Source organism: Pogoniulus pusillus, chromosome 5, assembly GCF_015220805.1.
Source record: "Pogoniulus pusillus isolate bPogPus1 chromosome 5, bPogPus1.pri, whole genome shotgun sequence".
In the NCBI taxonomy this organism is placed as follows: Eukaryota; Metazoa; Chordata; class Aves; order Piciformes; family Lybiidae; genus Pogoniulus; species Pogoniulus pusillus.
The window spans coordinates 24,874,664-24,897,959 of record NC_087268.1 but is presented as its reverse complement, the minus strand read 5'-3'; the positions used below and the strand labels follow the sequence as shown (position 1 = coordinate 24,897,959).

General features: G+C 41.0%; 1 protein-coding gene across 10 annotated transcripts in view; it reads left to right on the top strand.

Annotated features, from left to right (window-relative positions):
* INPP4A (inositol polyphosphate-4-phosphatase type I A) overlaps window positions 1–23,296 on the top strand; it is a 140,226-nt gene that overhangs the window by 74,131 nt on the left and 42,799 nt on the right. For 5 of the 10 annotated variants that reach the window (XM_064143541.1, XM_064143539.1, XM_064143536.1 and 2 more), the window contains exons 2-10: window positions 9,684–9,742; window positions 12,667–12,886; window positions 13,706–13,750; window positions 15,141–15,259; window positions 15,377–15,493; window positions 16,507–16,586; window positions 19,051–19,204; window positions 20,665–20,755; window positions 21,768–21,915. In XM_064143541.1, the coding sequence (XP_063999611.1) occupies window positions 12,781–12,886; window positions 13,706–13,750; window positions 15,141–15,259; window positions 15,377–15,493; window positions 16,507–16,586; window positions 19,051–19,204; window positions 20,665–20,755; window positions 21,768–21,915 (860 nt within the window). In that variant the 5' untranslated portion in view covers window positions 9,684–9,742; window positions 12,667–12,780. Of the gene's footprint in view, window positions 1–8,859; window positions 8,892–9,683; window positions 9,743–12,666; window positions 12,887–13,705; window positions 13,751–15,140; window positions 15,260–15,376; window positions 15,494–16,506; window positions 16,587–19,050; window positions 19,205–20,664; window positions 20,756–21,767; window positions 21,916–23,296 lie in introns of those variants that run through there. The other 5 variants (XM_064143545.1, XM_064143544.1, XM_064143543.1 and 2 more) reach the window with 2 other exon arrangements.

Below are 23,296 nucleotides of genomic sequence, written 5' to 3'. Positions count from 1 at the left end.
CCACACTGAGCTGCAGTTCAGTATCTCAGTTGTTTAAGGTGGCTTTGGTGATATGGTGGACTATAAACTTGGGTGGCTGAATTTCAGGTACATATTCTCGCCTCGGCCAGAAAAGCACAACAGATAGTTGTGGGCAGAAACATCATCTCTGCCTTGCTTTGTAGTTTTGAGTACTTAAGTAGGCAGCATGCTTATGAATTTCTGATAAGGTGTGGTGGGAGGCACTAGGAATTAGCAGTAGTTAGCATCACTGTTGCTTGCCTTTGGCATTAAAAAACAGAGTCAAATATATCAATTGTGAAAGTGAGTTAGTCATGAACATAAAGTCATTCGGTAAGCATTTTCAGGCTTTTCTGTATCCATGCAAAATTTGCTTTTAAAAATGTAAGATTCAGATACACTTGGCCTGTAGTAACACCCCAGTTTTCTAAGTCATACTGGTGCTTGGAAGATTGACAGAGATATGAAACTTTTTTTTTTGGGCACTGGGTGCTGCAAGAAACTCAGCTCTATTATATGCCCTTTGACCTTGCATAGCATTTATAGCTTTTTGTGATTATTGCTACCATTCCTGCTGCAGATGGTTGGTTGTTGTTGGTTTTTTTTTGTTTTTTTTTTTTTTTTTAATAAGCTTTTGAAGCCCACTAAACTATTTCATAGAATGATTTGAGTTGAAAGGGAGCTTAAAGATCATCCAGTTCCAACCTCCTGACATGAGTAGGGACATCTCCCTCTAGACAGGATTGCTCACAGCCTCATCTAGCCTCGTAAACACTTCCAGGAATGAAGCATCCACAACTTACTTGGGCAACCCCTTCCAATGTCTCACCACCCTCATAGTTGAGAACTTCTTCCTGATGTCTAATCTAAATCTAGTTTAAAACCAATCTACTTTAGGTGAAACCATTATCCCTTGTCCTTTCACCACAGGCCCTTAGGAATGTTCCCTCTTCAGCTATCCTGTAGGCCTCATGCTAGTACTGAAAGACTGCTACAAGGTCTCCCTGGAGTCTTCTCCAGGCTGAACAGACTGAATTCCCTTAGCCTGTTCTTCAGATCTAATGATTGGGAAATACCAGTTGCTGGAAACAAATCAGTGGATTTTGGTTGCAATTGTTTGAAACTTGTGTTTTTAAAACAGCTCTGGACTCTAGGAAACCATGGACATGATCTTAATTCTTCTCTGAATTTTGGGCTGAAAGGTTTATTACATTTACAGAATCACAGAATGTCAGTTTCTTAGTAGATGAAAGTGAAAGAGGAAGATAGTGTTACAGCAGAATAAAGTGTTGCACGGTTCATATGCAGCTACACAAGCACTTTGCAAAGTTCTGTGGCTTTGCTGGGAGATGAAATACTGGATTTCTTTTGTGAAAGAGAGGTGTCTGTAGCAGCCCCTTGCCTACAGCAGTAGAAGTCAGACAAATTAATCTCCTGTAACTTCCTTTCCCATGTCCTCTTCTCATTTGCCTTGGTCAGAATACAGCTGCTGTAACTGCATTGTGAAGAGCAGGGAGTATGTGTGTGTGCATATGGGGGGGTGTGCATGTGAGGTGTGGGGCACAGAGTGGAACTAGGATCCATGCATCCACCAACTCGAAGTGTGCTTGCTGCATTGGGCAATGCAGGACAGCACAGTCCCTTTAGTTATCTTTGAGTCTCTTCTTGCTTCTTCCCAGTGCTTCTGCTCCTGAATAATTTATGAATGTATAAATATTATTGAGTATATAAAGGCTGCATCTTGATCAAGGCCCACTGAGATTTATTTCTTCTTTCACTGTCTGTATTGAGGCTTAGCTAACGGCTGACAGGTGATGAGCAATATCTTTTGCTCTCTTTGGTCTTCAGTCCTAGCACTTCTTGAGAAGCAACTCAGAAATTCTTTCTTCCTCAAACCTACCAACTCTGCTCCATTTTGGCTGTCACTTCAGCTCACATCTGCCTTTATGTAGTTAGTGTGAAATTCCATAGTTTTTCCTCCCAACTTGGTCGAGAAAGCCAACCAAGTGTTTGGAGTCTTTGGCCCAGATACAGGAATGCAGACAAAGTGTTTTGGATGAATTTGAGGTATTAGGCAGGGCCAGCAAAGTGGGGTCTGCATGCTGTCTAAATAGATGGTCAAGGAAAATATTTTCAGAAACTGGCAAGACACAGAAGCAGTACATATCCCCTGCTCTGTTTTACAGGGTGATTTTACTGTATACCTACAGGATAGGATTGGCATGAGGAAAGCATTTCACTGTGGCAGCTGTGGGGTAACCGAGGTATTGAAATGGGAGTGGTGGTGGGAAGCACAGACTGTTGTCTTGTGTGGAGTTGGATGATTGTGTTTCCAAGCTGCCAGTGTTCCACCTCTTGTCTGCATGACTCCAGAAGGGAATCCAGGAAAGAGCCTTACAGTCAGCATCTTGGCCCACAGCAGCCATCTCTCTCATTGATGTAGAAAGATCAGGATAAACAAATAACCTTATTTTCAAGGTAGAAGAAATGAAAGCAGCACAGAAGAATCAGCAAAGAAAGATATCTAGTATTATGGCATTTACAATAATCAAAGTGTGCACTTTGTAAGGAAAAGAAAAAGAGACATACTGTGATGGTTTGGGTGTTCCCCACCCCCCACCTTGTAAAATCACCCAGACTAGACTCAGCAGCTCTGGAAATTGAACGAAGCTTTGTATTTACAGCTTAGCACAATATAAAAGCAAATATTTACAATATATACAGAAATATATGAGTTAAAAGCTAATACAGAAACACAGCACCCCTCCCAGAAACCTGAGTCCCCAGGAGGGGCTCTCAACCACCCTTCCACCTTCCTCCCACTCCTCTCCCTTACCCTAGATCTTGCCTTATGCCCAGGGAAGATTGGAGGGTTGGCCAGAGGCGTTAGGAAGAATTAATCAGAGAGATGGCAGGTTAGGTTAGAAAGAAAAAAAATGCAGCTCAAAGCCCAGACAGAGAGCAACTCTCTTATCTATGTTTGTGTTCTTGTTCTTACTCATCTCAGCAAGCCTATGAGTGAAGTAGACATCACCATTGTTTTCTTCTCACCAGAACATTCTAGCTAGCTTCAAACTAGCACACATGTGAATCAGAAAGACATGCATACAGCACAGTTCAGGGGTAGAAAACAAACATTGATGGAGAAATTTGTATTAGTAGCATCGGACTGCAGTTTTACTATGCTGCCTAAAGCATAATGGTAACCTTTGTGGCATATTACTCCTACACTAACATTTATTAAAAATTTCCTAAATATTTGACACTGTTTCATTCCCTGAGGCAGTTTATTATGTCTTAATGAAAACATGTATGCTAGAGAAAGAATTCACACATTTCTGATTTGTCCACTGATGCTGCTATGTATTTCAGATTTACATTAACATTTTAAACAGTAAGTGTGGGAACAGCAGCAAGTCAGAGCAATGCCATGTAAAAATGAAGAGTGTATGGGAGATTTTTCCTGTGTGCCTATGACCTAACAGAACATTCTTTCTATGAGAGAAAATACAGTGTCAGGAAAGTAAACTGATATTTAGAGCATATCCCTGGAGTGTGGTCCCATTGCACAGATGAAGCTCAGTGATTTCAGAGCAGAATGTGAAATCCCATCAGTCACATAGAGGACAGTGCTAACAATAGCCTGTGATTCCTGGGTTGCTTTGACCAGAATACAGAAGCTTTAATTAGAGCTGTGTTAGTCTGTGAAGTGGATGGGTATTATGTGCAGATAGATCCTGGACTTTCTGTTGTAATCCGGGCTTGGTAGAACCTCACTAGTTTCAGTGCTTTTATTCTTCTCTTCTGTGGTTCCCCTTGTTGCCTGTATGCTGGAGGATATTTTTCTGCCATCTTCTTGTGATCAAAAGCAATTAAAAATCTTTAGCAAGTGTTAAGGTATGTCTGGTTCATCTCCATTTCAGATCATAAGTTCCTTTACTCCACTCTTTCCTGTGGTATGAGGAGCTTAGAGAAGGGGTTTAAGCTCTTTTATTTCTTTCAGGTTAGAGTAGTGCTGCTTCTGCATGTTGAGCATCATGGTTATGATGAAAGACTGCTTTAGAAGAGGCAGGTTTTAGGATGATGTCCAAAGGACCATCAAATTCAGAAATGTATTTCCAGTCCAAGCTCCGCAATAGAAATTATGTCTCTTGTTCTCATGGGGCTTCTCTCACATGACCTATATAGACATGGAACCCTGGGTCATGAGGTGAGATGTCATCCCTTCCACAGAAAACTTCACCACGATGTAGCCAGCATGTTTCTTGCAAAGAGAGTAAAGATTTATTTAGGATAAAGACCATTTATAAGCTGTTTCAGTTTCTGTTGATAAACAGGAGGCTGAGAGGATTGGACAGCCAGTCACTAGTGGTGTTCCCCAAGGATCAGTGCTGGGCCCAGTCCTGTTCAATATCTTTATTGATGATCTGGACGAGGGCATTGAGTCCAGCATCAGTAAGTTTGCAGATGACACCAAGCTAGGAGCAGGCGTTGATCTGTTGGAAGGTAGGAGAGCCCTGCAGAGGGACCTGGACAGGCTGGATGGGTGGGCAGAGGCCAATGGGATGAGATTTAACAAGGCCAAGTGCAGGGTTCTGCACTTTGGCCACAACAACCCCAAGCAGCACTACAGGCTGGGGACAGAGTGGCTGGAGAGCAGCCAGGAGGAAAGGGACCTGCGGGTACTGATAGATAGTAGCTGAAGATGAGCCAGCAGTGTGCCCAGGTGGCCAAGAGAGCCAATGGCATCCTGGCCTGCATCAGGAACAGTGTGGCAAATAGGACAAGGGAGGTTATTCTTCCGCTGTACTCAGCACTGGTCAGGCCACTCCTTGAGTACTGTGTCCAGTTCTGGGCCACTCAATTCAAGAGAGATGTTGAGGTGCTGGAACATGTCCAGAGAAGGGTGACAAAGCTGGTGAGGGGCCTGGAACACAAACCCTATGAGGAGAGTCTGAGGGAGCTGGGATTATTTAGCCTGGAGAGGAGGAGGCTCAGGGGTGACCTCATTGCTGTCTACAGCTACCTGAAGGGACATTGTAGCCAGGTGGGGGTTGGCCTCTTCTCCCAGGCAACCAGCAATAGAACAAGGGGACACAGTCTCAAGTTGTGCCAGGGAAAGTATAGGCTGGATGTTAGGAGGAAGTTCTTGGCAGAGAGAGTGATTGGCATTGGAATGGGCTGCCCAGGGAGGTGGTGGAGTCACCATCCCTGGAGGTCTTCAAGGAAAGACTGGATGAGGCACTTAGTGCCATGGTCTAGTTGATTAGCTAGGGCTGGGTGCTAGGTTGGCCTGGATGATCTTGGAGGTCTCTTCCAACCTGGTTGGTTCTGTGACAGGGAGGTGATTCAAGACAGTCAGCATGACTTCACTAGGGGCAAGTCCTGCCTGACCAACCTTGTGGCTTTCTATGCTAAGGTGACTGTGTCAGTGAATAATGGACGACCTGTGGATGTGATCTATCTGGACCTCTGCAAGGCCTTTAACACAGTCCTCCCCAGTATCCTACTTGCCAAGCTGGAGAGATAAGGATTTCATGGCTGGATGGTTGCATACATAGGGTGGTGCTCAATGGCTTGAAATTCAGATGGAGACAAATGGTGTCCCTCAGGGGTCTGTACTGGGACCTGTGCTGTTTAATATTTTTATCAGTGGGAATAAGGGCACCATCAGCAAGTTTGCAGATGACACCAAGCTGAGTGGTGTTGTCAGTACACCAGAGAGGCAGGATGGCATCCAGAGGGACTTGTACAAACTGGAGAGGTGGGCCCAGATGAACCTCATGACCTTCAACAAGAGCAAGTGCAAGGTCCTGCACCTGGGCTGGAACAGTCCTTGCTATCAGTACAGCCTGGGCGATGAGGTGATAGAAAGCAGCCCTGTGGAAAAGGACTTGGGAATGCTGATGAATGAGAAGTTGGACATGAGCAGACAGTGTGTGCTTGCACCCCAGAAGGCAAATCACATCCTGGACTGCATCAAAAGGTGCATTGCCAGCAGATACAGGGAGGTGATTCTGCCACTTTGCTCTGGTGAGATCACCTGGAGTACTGCATTCAGGTTTGGAGCCCTCTATTCACAGAGCGGGTCCAGAGGAGGACCATGAAAATGATCAGGGGGTTGGAACACCTCTGCTACAAAGACAGGCTGAGGGAGCTGGGGCGGTTCAGCCTGGAAAAGACGATGTTTCTCAGGGAGACCTAATAATGACCTTCCAGCACCTGAAGGGAACCTACAAGGAGAGAGAGAGACTGTTTGCGAAGGCCAGTGGTGATAGGACAAGGGGCAGTGGCTTCAAACTAGAGAAAAGTATGTTTCAATTGGATTTTAGGAGCAAGTTCTTTACCATAAATGTAGTGGAGCACTGCAACAGGTTGCCCAGGGAGGTGATTGGCGACCCATCCCTGGAGATATTCAAGGTGAGGCTTGACAGGGCTCTGGGCAACCTGGTGTAGTTGAGGATGCCCTTGCTTACTGCAGAGGGGGTTGAACTAGATGACCTTTGGAGGTCCCTTCCAGCCCAGCCCATTCTGTGATTGCATTTCAAACTGCTCTGTAGCAAGAGTCATCATTTTCCATGGCATTGTGCTGTGCTTAACTTGATAAAAGCTGTCCTGCAGAGTGAAACAGAGCTGTGCTTTTTCCTTTTTAATTAGCAAAAATGTGCTACAAATGATCACTTCCACCTGTAGATGTGCATGTCTTTGTGCTCATAGGATTACTGAAGAAATAGAAGTGTTGCAATGACAAGTAAAATTAAAGCAGTATTTCACTAAGAACAATGCTGATTGTATTTCAGTTGTGAATATAGGCAAATAGTCATAACTTGCACTAAGAACTAAACGGCCTAAATTGCAGTTTTCTATTAAAAGTACTCACATATATTAAAGGCATAAAAAGAGGTTTTTAGATTGAGTTTGCTGAAGTTCATAGCAGGGAAGGATCAAGAGGGAAGTTTGTGACCTACAGATTTGTTCCTAAGTAGAGAGAGGGTTGATAGGAAAGCAAAAACAAAGCAAGCTTTCTGCTACTGAAATGGCCTTTTGTCAAAGTGTCACTGAAAGGTGGCATTTGGGCATTTCTCTGCTGCACAAATGCATTCATTGTTTCTTGTGGTAGTTTATTTCATTTTCTTGTGGAAAACTTTTCCCTGTTCTCGCTGAAGTTACCCACTTGCTTGGAATCCTGAGGAGGTCTTCAGAAAGCAACAGGAAGGGTCTTTAGGACAAGGTGTTTTGCTAATCAAGATTCTGTTCAGTGAGACAGTGGGACATTGAACTGGCTGGCAAGGAGGAAGATAGTCTTAAGCAGTAATCTGAAAGGGGGAAATACCACCAGTTCATTAAGTATCCCTCAACTAGATTTCAGTCCTTCTTGGAGATGATGGCACACTTTTAGTAGGATTGCATCCCCATCTTTTAAAGCATTAAAGCTGTCACACTCTCCCTTTCTCTATTACTGGTGCATCTACATGAAGAGAGTAAGATTTAGCCTTCTGCTGCTGTGGTGTTTTCTGCTTTGGCATGCGTCTTTACCTGATCAAATACCATAAACCCAGTGCACCCTTTGGCTGTAGAAAACTACAGCCTCAAAGTGTATTTTGTTCTATAATCAGAGTAGCCTCTTTCTTCTGCTTATTGATGTGTGAATTGGAAAAAAGAAATCCAGTTTCTTACAGTTGTGTAATGAGTGTCAAAAAACCCCACAAAAAACTGGTGTTAGGCTGTAAAACACCTCATCTCACCTGACAGTTGTTTATTTCAAGGGGTAGTTTGGTAGCAGAGGGTTGGTTTGTTTGTTTGTTTGGGGTCTGTTTTTGTTTGGTTTGGGTTTGTTGTTTGGTTGGTTTTTGAGAAGGGAACAGACCAAAGCACTTTGCCAAAACAGCTGTGGAGATAATGAGGGCATTAGTTTGTAGATGTACAAATTAATCATTAGGGGATTCTTTTGGGGCCAAGGTGGTCATTGTTTTTACTTGAGATCTTGAATCGGTCAGAGTGAGACCAAATGTCCAATAGTTTCAAGTCTGTGAGCAGTGGCACTTGCATCCCAAGGCTAACTATCAGGACTAAAGGTAGCAGGTAGGTTGGAAGTGGCATCCAATGAAGATGGTTTCTTCTGGTCATGTGCTTTTATGCTAATACAGCACCAAATAAATAATCACATAATGAAATGAAGGCTTGTTCAGAAGCCATTTCTGCACAACAGAGGTGACCATTAGTGGTATTGTGGGTCAGCTGCAGCTTTACATGCTTATATTGAAGCCATAATTGAAAACTGGGCTTGTAACATCATTTCATGAAGTGCAAACCTTCACATACTGCCAAAGTCTACTGTGCAGTGTTAGTTAAGGCAAAGCCTAAGGCTATGCTCAGATGCATCATCCCATCTTCAGGAAAGGCTTTGCCTGGCCATGAATTGCACCAGCTTTTGGGACTGCTGGTTGCAGGAGTGGTACCAGTCTTTAGAGGGCATCTAAGGAATCTTACCTGGTGTGTAAATGCTACCTTTAATTTGGTAGGAATTCTATCTCTGCTGATGTTTATCAAAAACAAGATCATGAAGTTGTAATTATTGAAATGGTTGTAGTTCCAAGAGAGTGATCAGACCACCAGTTTTCTGGGCCTGTCAGGCTGTGCAGGGAACAGGAGGAAATCATTCCTGCTTGAGCTAGCACAACTGTGTGAGTGATTCAGTTTGCCCAACTGCAGCATCAGGTGTAACCTATTCATCTAAATCCTTTCTATAATTAGAGAGGGGTGTCTTCAAGGAGTGATTCATCCTACCTACCTTAGAAAATGATGAATCATTCTCTGGGAGTGCCTGTGTCTCATCATTGAATATATAGGGAAACTGAGCAGTGGGTTGAGATCAGATACCTGCAGTTTGGGTGAGATAAACCCCTTTCCATAGTAAGAGTTGATACCTATGTTCTTAAGCAGTTTTGGGTAATTGGTAGGGCTGCAGAGTATACAAACAAACAAAATGATCTCAGACTGGACTTCCCTTTCTCTTTCATTGGCATGTGGCATACGTGGGAGGTCTTAAAATGCATACCCTTTTAATGCAAATGTACTTGAAATAAGATGGTACCACAAGTAAATAACAAACCCTCAGTTAACCTAATAGAGTTTAGAATATTTCACTTTTCCTGTATCAGCCTTATTGCTGGCTTTTTGTAGAAGCCTGCCTCATGCAATAATTTCACCCAGTGGAGAAAGAGGTCTTCATCCTGATCTTTTGAACTTCTGTGTTTTGACATAGGATCTTTTCTCCTAACAGTGCTGGTTATAACTCCTCCAAAGAGCAAATTTTTGAAAGTTTAACTGTAGAACAGCAAGTGTAGTTACAAATGCTCTTGCATAACATACATACATGAGTTTATTTTTCTTCACAGCACTAAGCCTTTCAGTAAACACATTAACATATGTTTGTTACAGCTATTCACCCCACTCACTGAATGCTGACCTGAAGTCAATCCTTTCCAGCATAAGCTTATTTCTCTGTGCTCCTGCTCTGATTAGCTGTTACTATGACTATTTTCTGCATGAGGTCCAGCAGAAGACCATACTCTTTCTCTATTGTCAGTAAACTTTAATGTGATAATCAAAATTTAAATTTATGATTAATCTGAGAATAAAAACATTGATTAATAATGCTGATTATTTTGTTGTTTTCTTAGATGTGGACTTAACTGATGTTACAGTATGCAAAATCCACCCATGAGGAAAAGAGCCCACTGTAAGTATGATCAGTGTAAGCAAATTAAAAATGTATCATTAGGTGAGGAAATAATTTTGCAAATGAATAGTTGAGAACTTAAATAGCCTTGGAAAGTTGTTACATTCAATATTTACATTGAAAGTTTCAAAGCAAAGCCTGACTTTATTCTCAAGGATCTATACTTTTTAAGGATATCTGCAACTACAGAGATTCTGAGTGAAAAACAATTGGACTTTTTAACCTAATTGCTCTCCAACCTGTACCTATGTGAACATGTTTTCCTCTAATAAGTGGTTTGAGGGAAGCAATCAGGTCATCCTGTCTAAATCTGTGCAAGCATATTTTGTAGGTGCCCCATTCATTAGGCAGTTAGGTTTAATGGATTTACAAGCTGTTAATTGTCACACTGCATAAAGAACAAACCATGGTCAAACTTTTTGCTGAAAGAAGGGGGAAAAAATTAGACAAATGGAAAGATTTGTCACAGAATTTTTATGGAAGTTCAGTTTGACTGAATCTTACTGCATTCAGTACTAGCTGAGAAAGACTTGTGGCTCACTATCCACTTACACATTATTTTTTAATATATGTATATATATATATAAATTTACTGTGAATGCTCAAACTTTGAGAAAAACAGATTGGCCAGAAAGATCCATTCTTATCCATAACCAACTGGATGCAACTTGCTCTAGGTGACCCTGCTTTTGAACAGGGGATTTGGATTATATCAACTTGTGGTGGTTTGGCCCTGGCTGGGGAGGCAGATACTTAGCAAAGCCACTCTATCACTCCCCTTCTTATATGCACAGGGAAGAGGGAAAATATAACATAACTACAGGAGTCAAGATAGAAGCAATTTGATAGACTGCAAAGCCAAACCAAAGGCTGTGCATGGAAGCAAAAGCAAACAAAGATGTTATTCTCTGCTTCACATCAAGCTAGATGATATTAGGTCACATTGGGAAGCAGGGCTTGAATACACATAGCAGTTGCTCCAAAGGACAGATGCCATCAACGAATCTTCCCACACTTACTTCTTTCACTTAGCTTATGTATCTGAGCTGATATCATATGTCATGGAATATCCCTTTGGTCAGTTTGGGTCAGCTAGCCTGCCTGTGTTCCCTCCCAAAATCTTGCTCACTCTTCAGCATACTCTCGAGGCGGAGCAATATTGGAGAAGTGCAGCTCTGATGCTCAGTTCAGCAGTAGCCGAAATTCTGGTGTGTTATCAACACCCAGTTACAGCACTGCAAAACACAGCATTAGAAAGATGCTCTGGGGAGAATTAACTCCAGCTCAGCCAAACCCAATACAGTACTCCAGAGGTCCCTTCCAACTTCAACTATTGTGCGCTTCTGTATGAACTGGAAAATGGCCTGGTTTAAGTTTTGATTGCCTTGAGTTGTATTTGTAAGCAGAGTGTTTTGTTAACACTGTCCCTAAGTATTCAAAGCTTTTGGGGATAGGATGTCCAGAGCTCTCAATTTCTGCTTTTTTCACCCAGTAATTCCCCATTTTCCTGTTTGGAATTGGCTTATGACATTATATTCTGTAAACTCAAGTTGAATGACTGAGGAAGCATTTGTTCTGAGTGGCAGCTTACTGGCCTTTCTGGTGGATGTGGCCCAAATTCCTTTCTTCCCCTTTTAAAATCTCATACCTAAACTCGTGTATATGGCCAGGGTTGTGTTCAATTCAATTATCTTAGATACTTAACTTACATCTGAATTTAGATGTCCAGTGAACCATCACTAGTTAAGATGCTTGAGTTCCCTGTGGAGAGGGGGAGATTCTATTGAAATCCTGCAGAGGGGGATGCTGACTTAGTCAAATCCAGAGACTTCAGTTAGTCTTCAGACAGTGTCAAAATGCCTATTTAAAATAAGTAAAAGCTGGATGCTCTTCTTAATTAGAGTGCATCTTGCTCATTGTTAGGTCTATCAATGTAAAATGAAAGAAAATATACTCCTAATTATGTAGCATGGTTTAAATGATTTGTAAAATGAATGAGAAGTTCCTTTGAAGCTATTAGTCACTGTGTGCCTTCCAGGTTTACCAGATTTTACTTCTGATCTGACTTCCTAAAACAATGGAGTTTGTCACTATAGTATGACATGGATACAAAAGTTCTATAACTACGGTCCTAATGTGCCTTGTGGAAGGAGCATTCGAATTTATTAGCCAAGCCAAAAGCACTGCATTTACTGATGTAACCAAATTTTCTATAGGCTGTGTGCTTCTTTGCTACTGTAGCATATCATTTTATAGGCATTATGAGGGGAGGAACTGCCATGGGTATGTTAGACCAATATTGTGTACGGTGAAGGAAAAGCAAAACACAGCAACGTATTCCTCATCAACAGCATCCCCTTTTGCTTTTTCTTTCCAGTGCCACCCCAGGATTTCAGCCTCGCTCTGATTCAGTGGGTTTTATTTCTAGTTTTCAGCATCCCTTTTTCGTGGCAGTAAAGCCCAGAATGACACAGCCTGCTGACACCAACAGCATTTCCTGCCCTTCTGCTCAGCGTTCTGCCGACCTATTGTCCCTTTGTCCTTATCCCTTGTCCTTCCTCCGTAGCCAGAGTCCCCATCTGACAAATCTACTTGTGCTCCCCTGGGGTTATGAAACCAGGAAACTTCATTAAGGGTGGTTTAATAACTTAGACAAAGGAGAAGAGCAGCTGGTTGGTTAATGAATCTCAACTCCCGTTCTCTGGCAGAAGAGCTTTTCTTGCATATGGTACAGTTTTCAACAGTTTCCACTGGAGTGCTACAGATGTAAGATTCATGCAAATTGGGTTACTGTGTCTTGGATCCGTGCTTTGTTTGAACGACCCAAGGCAGTTTTATGGCAGTAGGTTTGCTGCAGTGCAAAAGAACAGGAGCTGATAGTGGCCTAAAATTTTGCCGCATCTTTTTGCTCTCTTTATTGATAGTGTGGTAATGTTAGAGGAATAACAACTGGAGACGACCTGCTGCACTCTGCTGCTCTGCAAGACAAACATCATTAAAGCCAAGCAGCAAGAAAAGAAGGGGTTCTTCATGACAAAATGACAGCAAGAGAACACAGTCCCCGCCATGGTGCAAAGTCCCGCACCGTGCAAAGGGCCTCCACCATCGATGTCACCTCTGATATGCTGGGCCTTTCTCTCACAGGTAGGTACCCTCGTGTCAGGTATTGCTCTGTTACTTCACTGTAGGGTTTTTTTCTTTCAGTTGATAGAAGATTTAAATGTTCCTGATTATCTGAAGAGAATGAGATTAAAGAATTACACTAAAAAATGTAAAAATCTCAAACTTTTTTTTTTTTAATGAAAAAAACATTTAAAACTGGACAGGGAAATAAAAAAATCACTAAACCTGAATTTTGTGCAAGTTATGTATCAGTAAAAAATGATCAATAGGGAGAGAAACAAAAGAAGAATGTCATGGTCTCGAAAGAGCCTTAGCAACCACCTTGTTTGACATTGTATAACATTTTCAAGTGAGTTCAGGGAGCTGAAAATTATCTGCCTCACCTTTTATGGTGACTAAATTAGGGCTGTAACCTCCAGAGGCTTTCTCTGTTTAGTGAGGAAGATGGGTAGTTTTAAACTTCTTCCTGTTCACCAATCACCAAGGAGGTGTATCAGGCTTAATAATTTTGAGTTAATAGTGGCTGAAACACTAAGTGGCTTTAATCTTCCTGTGTCCTGCTGAGATTAGTCAATCTATTTTCCCACATTCCATACAATATTGCATAGTTTGCTGTAGTTTCAACCTGCTTTATGAAATGAGATCACCCCAGGTTTTGCAAATAATTATTGGGTATCAATATGATTAGCTAATAATATTTTTAAATAGCCTGGCTTGTTGAATGGCATGTTATTTTTTTCTATAAAACTGAATTTATATTCTGTATGACTGCAATTTCAGGAAAGGATTTACATGACAGCAATGTTTGGCTGATCTTGTGTTAATTTTTCTGATTTACAGGAAACGTTCAGGATCCAGATGAGCCAATTTTAGAGTTCAGTTTAGGTAGGCTTGCTGACGTTTATGCTGATTTTCATGATACATGCTACTGAATATTCCTGCAGGTTTTTATTTGTCAAAATGCCTTTCATATGGTAAAGATTGAAACCTTGCTTTGATTTTTATGGAAATGCAGTACATTAAAAAAAAAAAAAATACTGCCTGCACAGTATCTTTCAATAAGCAGACAGCAGCTTGGTTTTATGATGTTTTTAAAAGTCTGTAATTAAAACATCTATCTTATAATGATATTTTAAAAACATGAATGTTGTTTTTAAATGCTTGTTTTGTGTATGTGAAGATAGAGTGAAACTGTCTTCAGTCTCTGTATTAGCAGATCAGGTCTTGAAGCAAAATGAAGATATGCTGTTTCAGGACAGAATATTTGAGTTGCCAGCTATTACATGTACCTTCTTTCCTGTGGTCTTTGGTGTCAAGTGATAATGTCAGATGCAGAAGTGACCTAATTTCTGAGATGGTTAAATTTGGACAAGATCCTTGTGCTTTAAATTAATTTTCTTCATGGAGTTTCAACTGCAGCATTGTTTTCATGGCTGGAAATGTTCTGATGTCTGAAGTGAAAAATTAAACCTTTTTTTAGATGTATCAATACTGTTATGAATAATAATCTAAACAAGAATTTCTTAGGGCTGAATAAGGTACTCAGATATTTTCAGACAAAATATCTAGAACTGCAAAGCTATTTAGTGTACATTTACTTAACTATGTAGATACCATTAAATTTTCTGCATCTAACTGAAGCAGAATCAGATTGTATTCTAGTTATCTGTATCTATCTAGCTAGAATTTGGCTCTGATGTTTAATGTATTTGTGTAGAGTCATTCACTGAATTTTTTTGGTAGTTATTTCCTACTCACCATACTTTGCTCCCAGCAGCTAAACTCACAGTAACATTTTAGAGGGAAAAAAAATCTGTTCTTTTACAATTGCAAGCTAATTCTTCTCATTGTAGTGCCGTTGCCTGATCTATGTTTGAGCACTTGGTTTCAGTTGTACGTGGCAAAATGACATTTGGTAATGGGCTTAATGGAGCATGACTTCAGATCAACTGCAGCCACGCTTATGAGACTCCCAAAGAAAAAGCTAAGCATGTGCACTCTTCTAATGAGCTGTACTAAGGGTCTGGATAAGCAGATGTTAGAAGGGAACAGCTGAAATTACAGCTCTGCAGCTTGGAGCCAGACTGATCTGGTTGTTTGGACACTCTTAAGATGAATGATGACTGCCTTTGTACTGTGGTAGTAGAATGAGCATTAGGCCCTTCTTGCCTTCATTGTTCTGAGTATATAACATGCTTTTATAAAAATGTAGAGTCTTGCAGCATTATGAAAAAGATCCTGAATTTAAATTAGTTTATCTATTGCATACCTACAGCTTGCAGTGAGCTGCTAACTCCATCGCTAGATCGAAAGCCAAATAGTTTTGTAGCAGTGAGTGTAACTACACCTCCTCAGGCATTCTGGACAAAGCATGCACAGACAGAAATTATTGAGGTAAGTGGTGAAGTACTGCTGGATTAAACTTAAAATCGAAGCTGTCTCAGGAAATATTTCTTCCTAGCAAATATCACCTTGCATTAATTTTTACCTTATTTTTGTTTACAATTACAGGGTACAAGTAATCCTATCTTTCTAAGCAGTATTGCCTTTTTCCAAGACTCTCTTATCAATCAGATGACACAAATCAAACTCTCTGTGTATGATGTCAAAGACAGATCTCAGGGAACAGTAAGTGTTTTTTTTGTTCTGTTGTGTAGCCAGTCAGTGTGGAACAAGGGAATTAGAGGCATGGAGATAGAACTAGTAATTTTTGTGGAGGAAAGCAAGGACATTGATCCTAGAGCAGCAAAACGGGTAGTAGGAGGGACAAATGCTATGAGATGGACTTGACAGGGTGGGGAGCATTGTCATTTTTGTCAAATAAAGCTTATCTGCCACAAGTTTGGGAACGACTGATTCAAAATAAGAGATTTTGTCACTTGTTCTCTTAAGTTGTGGACTGCTTTACTGAACTAGATATTGAATGTCATTTAGTGTTCCTAACTGAGGCCTCTAACCTGTGCCAAGAATGTTTGGACTGTAATTAGTCTTTTTGAGCAGAGCTGTTAAATTCCAGACATTGCCCTACCTTGACACCTTAGTGATTTTGTGCAGGGGTGAGGTTTGTCCCCTTGTTGAAGTTTAAGTGCCAGCCCTCCCATGAAACTACTTAGATATGTGGGCAGCTCAGGCTGTTTATTTTGAGACTGTTGCCCAGAATGCTGTTTCAGACCTTGTGTGTCTGCTTTTCCACGGCTTCCTCAAGGGCAGCAGAGCTGTCTCTTTCTGTTCAGTGCTCCATAAGGAGGTTCTAGAGGGAAAAGGAGAACCTCTCAGAAATGTAAGTTCTTCAGGAGAAACCAAGTTTGAGTCTGGAAGGGACTGCAAAGTGAGGACCTAGTTAGTCTGAGCCTCAAACAGTCACTGCTTTCAGTGTTCCTCTATCACTCTTCCTGAGTCTGTATATATTGAGGTGCCTCCACTCATATTTGAGAGAAGAGGGGGAAAAAAAAGAGGGGAGGGGGGGCACCAAATGTATGGAACTGTAAAGGGTTTTAATCAGTTACATATGGCATATGTAATAGTTTTTTTTCTCAGACTTTGATCAATTATAATTGTCTTTTGGCCTTCAGTGCTGTGGACAAAGCATTTGTTCATTGTAGTGGTAAATAATTATGACTCTGGTACTCATCTTCTTTCAGATGTATTTGTTGGGTTCTGGCACGTTCATTGTAAAAGATCTTCTTCAGGAGAGGCACCACAGGTTGCACTTAACACTAAGGTTTGTAATTTAGGAATTTTTAAATTCTTGAAAGCATGATTATTTAACTGTGCTGACATGTAGAGCCTGTGATGGGGAGAATGAAACCCATGGAGACAGAGGGTTATCTTACCTGTTTGGAGTACCTTGACTTAGCTAAATCTAGTCTCTCTGTTATTACTTCAACACCTACTTGTTGCTAAATTTTGTATTTCTTGTTAAATAGTGTATTTATCAATAAAATGCACTAGAAATAGAGTAGGAGTCACATTACTGTAGCACTGATTGATGTATTTTTTGAGTTTAACTCATGTCGTAAACTCTCGTGGAAGGAACGTGACTCAGGAGGGAGTGCAAAAGAGGGTGTGAGTCTAATACCAGTCCTTAAGGTAGTAGTTCTAATTGTAGGAATCAAACCACAGTCTCAAAAGCCATCATGAAGAAAGTAAAGTGAGATTAAGGAAAGAGAGCTCTGATGTGGAAATATACATTGTAGTAGTATGTGTTGAAAATACAACAGGCATCCCTGTTAGAGAACACATGGAGAAGCCAGCTGAAGGGAGGAAGCGTAATTGGAGAGACCAAGGAAGATGATGTTGGTAGTATTGACGTAATCAGCACTAGAAACAGTGACAGTGATAGAGTTGCAAAAATTTCTTAGCCTGTATACAACTAACAAAACACAGGCAAAGCTTTTCATGCTAAAAGAAGAGAGTTTTTTTGCTTTCCTATGATGTGTTGTAAAAAAAAGTTTGACATAATTTAACAGGGAGGAGCAGATCAGAGAAATGAGTCAGAAAAAGCAACAAAAGTATGACATTGATAGTGGATTGAAATTGTCACACTTGCAATAGGTGTAAAGGTGAGGGTGTTTTGCTGCCCTCTCAATTGTGTTTATATGATGTCAACTGCTCTCTCCAGCAGACAAATGGCTGCTGGTCTGAGAAGGTGGGATGGAATGTTGTGCCAGCTTGTGCTGTGCAGCATCTCAGCTATTAGTGACCTGTCCTTTGGGATCTCTAGTATTTGTTTCCATGGAATTTTCTGATCTCCAGGATCTTCCTCTACATTGGCAAATCTTTCCTCCATTGAGAATCTTTACCATCTTCTTACCTAGACCATTTATTTTCAGGATCCTTCTTTTTTAGTATCAGCTTTTCTTTCTAGAATGTCATGCCCCTGGTTTCCCAAGCTAAATAGACTGTCTGGAGAAGCACAGGATCTGATCATTGTCCTAACTGCTGACCTTGATTGACTTCTCTAAGTGGAAAATTTGGAATGTGATACTTGTGTTTAGTTCACATATTATCAAACTTTACCAGATGCAAATGTAGCAGTTTTAGCTACCAAATAGCAGAGTTCTGACTGAAAGTTGAAAAGTTCAGTTTCGTACATTCCCTCAAGCAGGTGGCACGTACACATGCACAAACACACATATGCAGCTATCTGTCAGTGTTTGCAATTTTAAGCTACTTTTGCCTACAACAGCCTAAGTGTGGAATATGAACTCTTTCTGGTTTTACAGAGGTATTAAAACACATGCACAGTTCTAGGTTAGTTTCAGTCAGGAGATCTGTACAGTATCTCTGCAGAATGAGGGATGCATTTTCCTCTTGGAATGCCTCATTAAAAAGATGTAAATTGAAGTTGAAAAGCTTCCTGTTTCACAGTATCACAGTATCATCAGGGTTGGAAGAGACCTCACAGATCATCAAGTCCAACCCTTTACCACAGAGCTCAAGGCTAGACCATGGCACCAAGTGCCACGTCCAATCCTGCCTTGAACAGCTCCAGGGTCGGCGACTTCACCACCTCCCCGGGCAGCCCATTCCAGTGTCCAGTGACTCTCTCAGTGAAGAACTTTCTCCTCACCTTGAGCCTAAATCTCCCCTGGTGCAGCCTGAGGCTGTGTCCTCTCGTTCTGGTGCTGGCCACCTGAGAGAAGAGAGCAACCTCGTCCTGGCCACAACCACCCCTCAGGTAGTTGTAGACAGCAATAAGGTCACCCCTGAGCCTCCTCTTCTCCAGGCTAAACAATCCCAGCTCCCTCAGCCTCTCCTTGTAGGGCTTGTGCTCGAGGCCTCTCACCAGCCTCGTCACCCTTCTCTGGACACGTTCCAGGACATCAACATCTCTCTTGAATTGAGGGGCCCAGAACTGAACACAGTACTCAAGGTGAGGTCTAAGCAGTGCAGAGTACAGGGGCAGAATGACCTCCCTGCTCCTGCTGACCACACCATTCCTGATGCAGGCCAGGATGCCACTGGCTCTCTTGGCCACCTGGGCACACTGCTGGCTCATGTTCAGGTGGGTATCAATCAGCACCCCCAGATCCCTCTCTGTCTGGCTGCTCTCCAGCCACTCCGACCCCAGCTTGTATTTCTGCATGGGGTTGTTGTGGCCAAAGTGCAGCACCAAAGTTAAACTGTTCATTAATTTTTTAAGATTAATACCCTCTTGTAAGTGTTCCCTTGTTGATAAACAGGTCCACCTCCAAAAAAATCTCAACGCAGAGTGTTTGTTGCAGGTCGGCTGAAAGTGATCGTGTAGGTAACATTACAGTTATTGGATGGCAAATGGAGGAGAAAACTGATGAAAGGCCTCCAGTGGCAAGGTCACCTGATACAATTAATGGAAGAGTGAGTACAAGCATTGCATCAAAGTCAGAAAAATGCACATTTGTTGTTAGCATTGAAATAAGCCAACTTGATGTCTGCAGTCAGCTTTCCATCTTGATAATTGCTTTGCTTTACATATCAAATTATAATAAAGAATGGCTTAATTGTGATGAAGAGGTTTTGTATTTTGCAGAGCTGCTGGTGCTCACGTTTAGGGTAAAATGCCTGGAGGCAATTTTTACTTTACGTGGATTAAGCTTTTCCTTTACGTGCTCAGGATTTCATCAGAATAGACTTGTGGTACTGTATGTTGGTGTATTTGGTGCACTGAAAGGCAGTTTCACAAGCTTGGTATTCCAGTTCATATTGTGAATTTAGTGGCATCAAGCAAAGCTGTAATGGGGGTGCTCAGGGAATTTACAGAATTTTCACAGGTAACTTAGAAGATTTTAATAAAACTAAACCAGTTACTTGAATACCAAACTATTCTTTTCTTTTCTGGTCCCCAAATATTTTGTGGGAGCAGATATTTATAGTGCTTTATCAGCCTAGACATATGTATAGTTCTGTAAACCTTGTGTTCTGAGTACCCTGCTGATATTTATATCTTCATATTGCCATCACAACGTGGATTAGTATCACTTTGTACCCAGCCAGACTTCTATCTGATACATATTGGTACAGTACTTTTAAGAAGTTTGGATCTGTGCAAGTCAAAGGCCTGGATGAAAAGTTCTACAGGATTTTGCACTGTGCCATAGAAGTAAATATGAATGCTTAGGTTGGAGTTTTTAAGTGGTGTGGTGGATTGAAATTACCCCCAAAATAAAATCACCAGATTAGTTCAGAAGGTTTGAAAGCAAAATGAAGCTGTATTTAGAGCAAACCTAAAACCATGAAATACAATAAATACGTACAAAATATATTTACATCTATTTTACAATTATTTACAATTCAGAAATAACACAAAACCCTTCTCTGGGCAAACCCAAAAGGGGCTACCAGACTCCCTTCCTTGTTCCCGCTCTGGCACCTCACAGATGCAATATGCTAGCAGGAGGTCAGGAAAGTAAGGATGTAATGCAAAACAGAATGGCAGAGAGAAGAAAGTGAAAAGGAGAGGCAACAGTTTGTGCAGTACACTTAATCCTGAGCCAGCAAACAAATGGAATGGTATAGACTTATCATTGTTTTTCTTTTGTATCCAATGCCCTATTTTATTTACATTTTTTCTGTTATTTTTTCTATTCAACATCTCTGAAGTTTTCCTATTTCTTGTTTATTATTAAGACACTAAACTAAAGTATTAGTTTTAAACCACCACAAGCGGGTTTATTTTAGCCTGCGGTATTTCTTGTCCACAGCAAACATGTTTGAAATATTTAACTGTGTGTTGTATTCAGTATTCCTTTCAAGACTATCTGATATGGTCATTATTGAGGTTTTGGTCTTTACTATTTGTGGGTTTTGTTTTTGTTTAGACTGTGTTGCCAGTTGATGAAAGTTTAACAGAATCTTTAGGAATGAGATCAAAATACGCTTCATTACGGAAAGATGCACTGCTGAAATCTGGTAAGCTACTGTGGGCTGCGACAAGTAGGCTTATAGGCTTCAGTAAAGGCTAATCTCTTGCTCTCTGCCTGTGGCCCCAGGGTATTTAAGCAAATGTTTCATCTGAATAGGAGCTGGCTGCTGATTGAGCAGTCCTTTGAGGAAATAAATTATCTTGTAATCTGCACAGCAGAAGCAAACTATTATCATGAAGTTGATGTGCTGTTTGCTAGTATGCTCATAAGCAATCGTTCGGACTGGAGGGGAGGGACAAGCAAAGCAGTTGCTTTAAGAAGTAAAAAAATTCACTAAGGAAGTTTAGTTTTTCAGCAACTGATTTCACAAGAGAAAAATGCATAGTAGGCTTTAAAAAAAATGTTAAGTTGAATATGTATTTCGTTTCCTTACATGTGGGAGAATTTCTCCCGCAGCGGGGCATGAGCTGTAAACATGAGACCTTGTGATGGGAGATGTTCTTGGAGTCTCGCAGGCTCCAAGGAAGCTAGGCTGCAGACAGTGAGCAGCCCACGCACACCTGCAGAGGGCTGGACCCTGCCAGCCCTCTGGGGTGGAACCACGGGCTGTTTTGATAAGGGTAACCTATCTGCACCCTGCACATGGCTTGGGGCCAATCTGTACTGTCCACTTGTACCAGCCCAGGCTGGCTGGGTACACCTCCTCTGAGAACTATATAAGACACTGCGCTACCCTAATAAAATTGTACTGATGCATAGAAGTTGCTGAGCCAAGTCTTCAGTACCCTGATCTCACCTCTCGCCAGCCTCCGGACCCCGACGCTTACCTTAACAGAGTTTTACAGCATTTGGAGGCTTTTCCTGCAAGTGCTGTAAGAGTGGTCATTGAAGAATGACCATGCTTGGAAAAGCTGGACTGATGCCTGTTTAAAACAGATCTTTACAGCAGTGTTTTGCAGCGCATTCATAAAATCTGGGCATTTAATTTTAAAAAAGAGAGACTTTGTACACTTCAAACTCAAACCTTATGTTTAAATAGCATGTTTTTAATTCTTTAGTGTTTGGTGGTGCCATTTGCCGAATGTATCGTTTCCCAACCACTGATGGAAACCACTTGAGAATCTTGGAGCAGATGGCTGAGAGCATTCTGTCACTGCATATCCCTAGGCAATTTGTGAAGCTTCTTCTAGAGGAAGATGCAGCAAGGTGAGTTTGCATTGGTTAGGCGTGCAGGAATACAGCAGTGATACATAGAGCTGTTAACTGAGTTACCAAGGAAATGTATCTGTGTTAATGCAGAAGAGGTACTGAAGAAAGAATAGTAAAAGCAGCAAGTTGCTGACTGTGCTATTACAGTGAATAAAATTTCATGCCAGAGTGTGGAGTTTGGGCTTAAGCATGTGGTGAAGTGAGCAGACAGAGGTGCTGATGGGAAAGACTTGCTAGTGTAATGAGCACTTAGGATCATACTGCAGTTAGCTGCACTTAGGGGTTAGCTATTCTGCCTAGAAGAGTGTTAAGGGCAAAGAATATTGTATACCCACATCACTGTATTAAGACCAACATTTCAGCATTTTATATATTTATATATATAAAAATATATATGCATTATATATATATATACATATATAAAACATTCATGTATTTCAATACACTTTGCTTTCTAAACTTAGTTTATTTTTATTATAAAGAGAAAAAGGAAGATAGATTAAAAATAAAAGATCTCTCAGTGTTTCTTGAGTAGGGGGAATTCTGAATAGATGAGACAATACAAATGAAAGAGTAATAACTCCAGATTCTGAGAATTTTTGAGAAGGGAACAGAGACGACACAGAAACCAGCTGAGTGTAGTGAGTAGAGCAGCAGATAGAGAAGACAATGTGAAAGCAAAGCAAAGAGAGAAGACAAGAGCACTGAATCCACTTAGTGAGTTAAGACTTGGCTTTGAGAGTCAGAAGAGCAGTTCTGAATAGAAAGCAGATAGAATAAAAAATAAAATGACAGTTGGGAGAGAGAAGGAAATCTATTGAATGTTTCATAGACTTATTCTGATTTGCTTCTATTTGAAGTAATTAACTTTCTTCCAAACAACATAATTATGAGTTTTACTTCCCTACATTTGTAGCCCATGGTTTGCAAACAGAATGGTTTGTTTATTCTTTATAAAAGTCAAGATTGGGATCGTAAAACAATTTTAGTTGTATTTCTGAGAACTGGGCTTTTATTTTGGCATTGTTTGAATTCATTCCTATAGATCTAACTAAGCTTGATCTTAATTAGAAGTCTTATCTAGTGCACTCTGTTAATACATTTCAATTCCATTGGGATACTGGGAGAGAAAATAATTTGTTAATCCATATGGCAGGCAGAAGTAGTCTACAGTGTTTTCAGGTATTTTCATATTTGCAGAAATGATAGATTCTCAGGAGAAAATGGCAGTGAGTTTTTGTGATATATGGAGAAACTAATGAATAACTTCACAGTATCACCAAGGTTGGAAGAGACCTCATAGATCATCAAGTCCAACCCTTTACCACAGAGCTCAAGGCTAGACCATGGCACCAAGTGCCACGTCCAACCTTGCCTT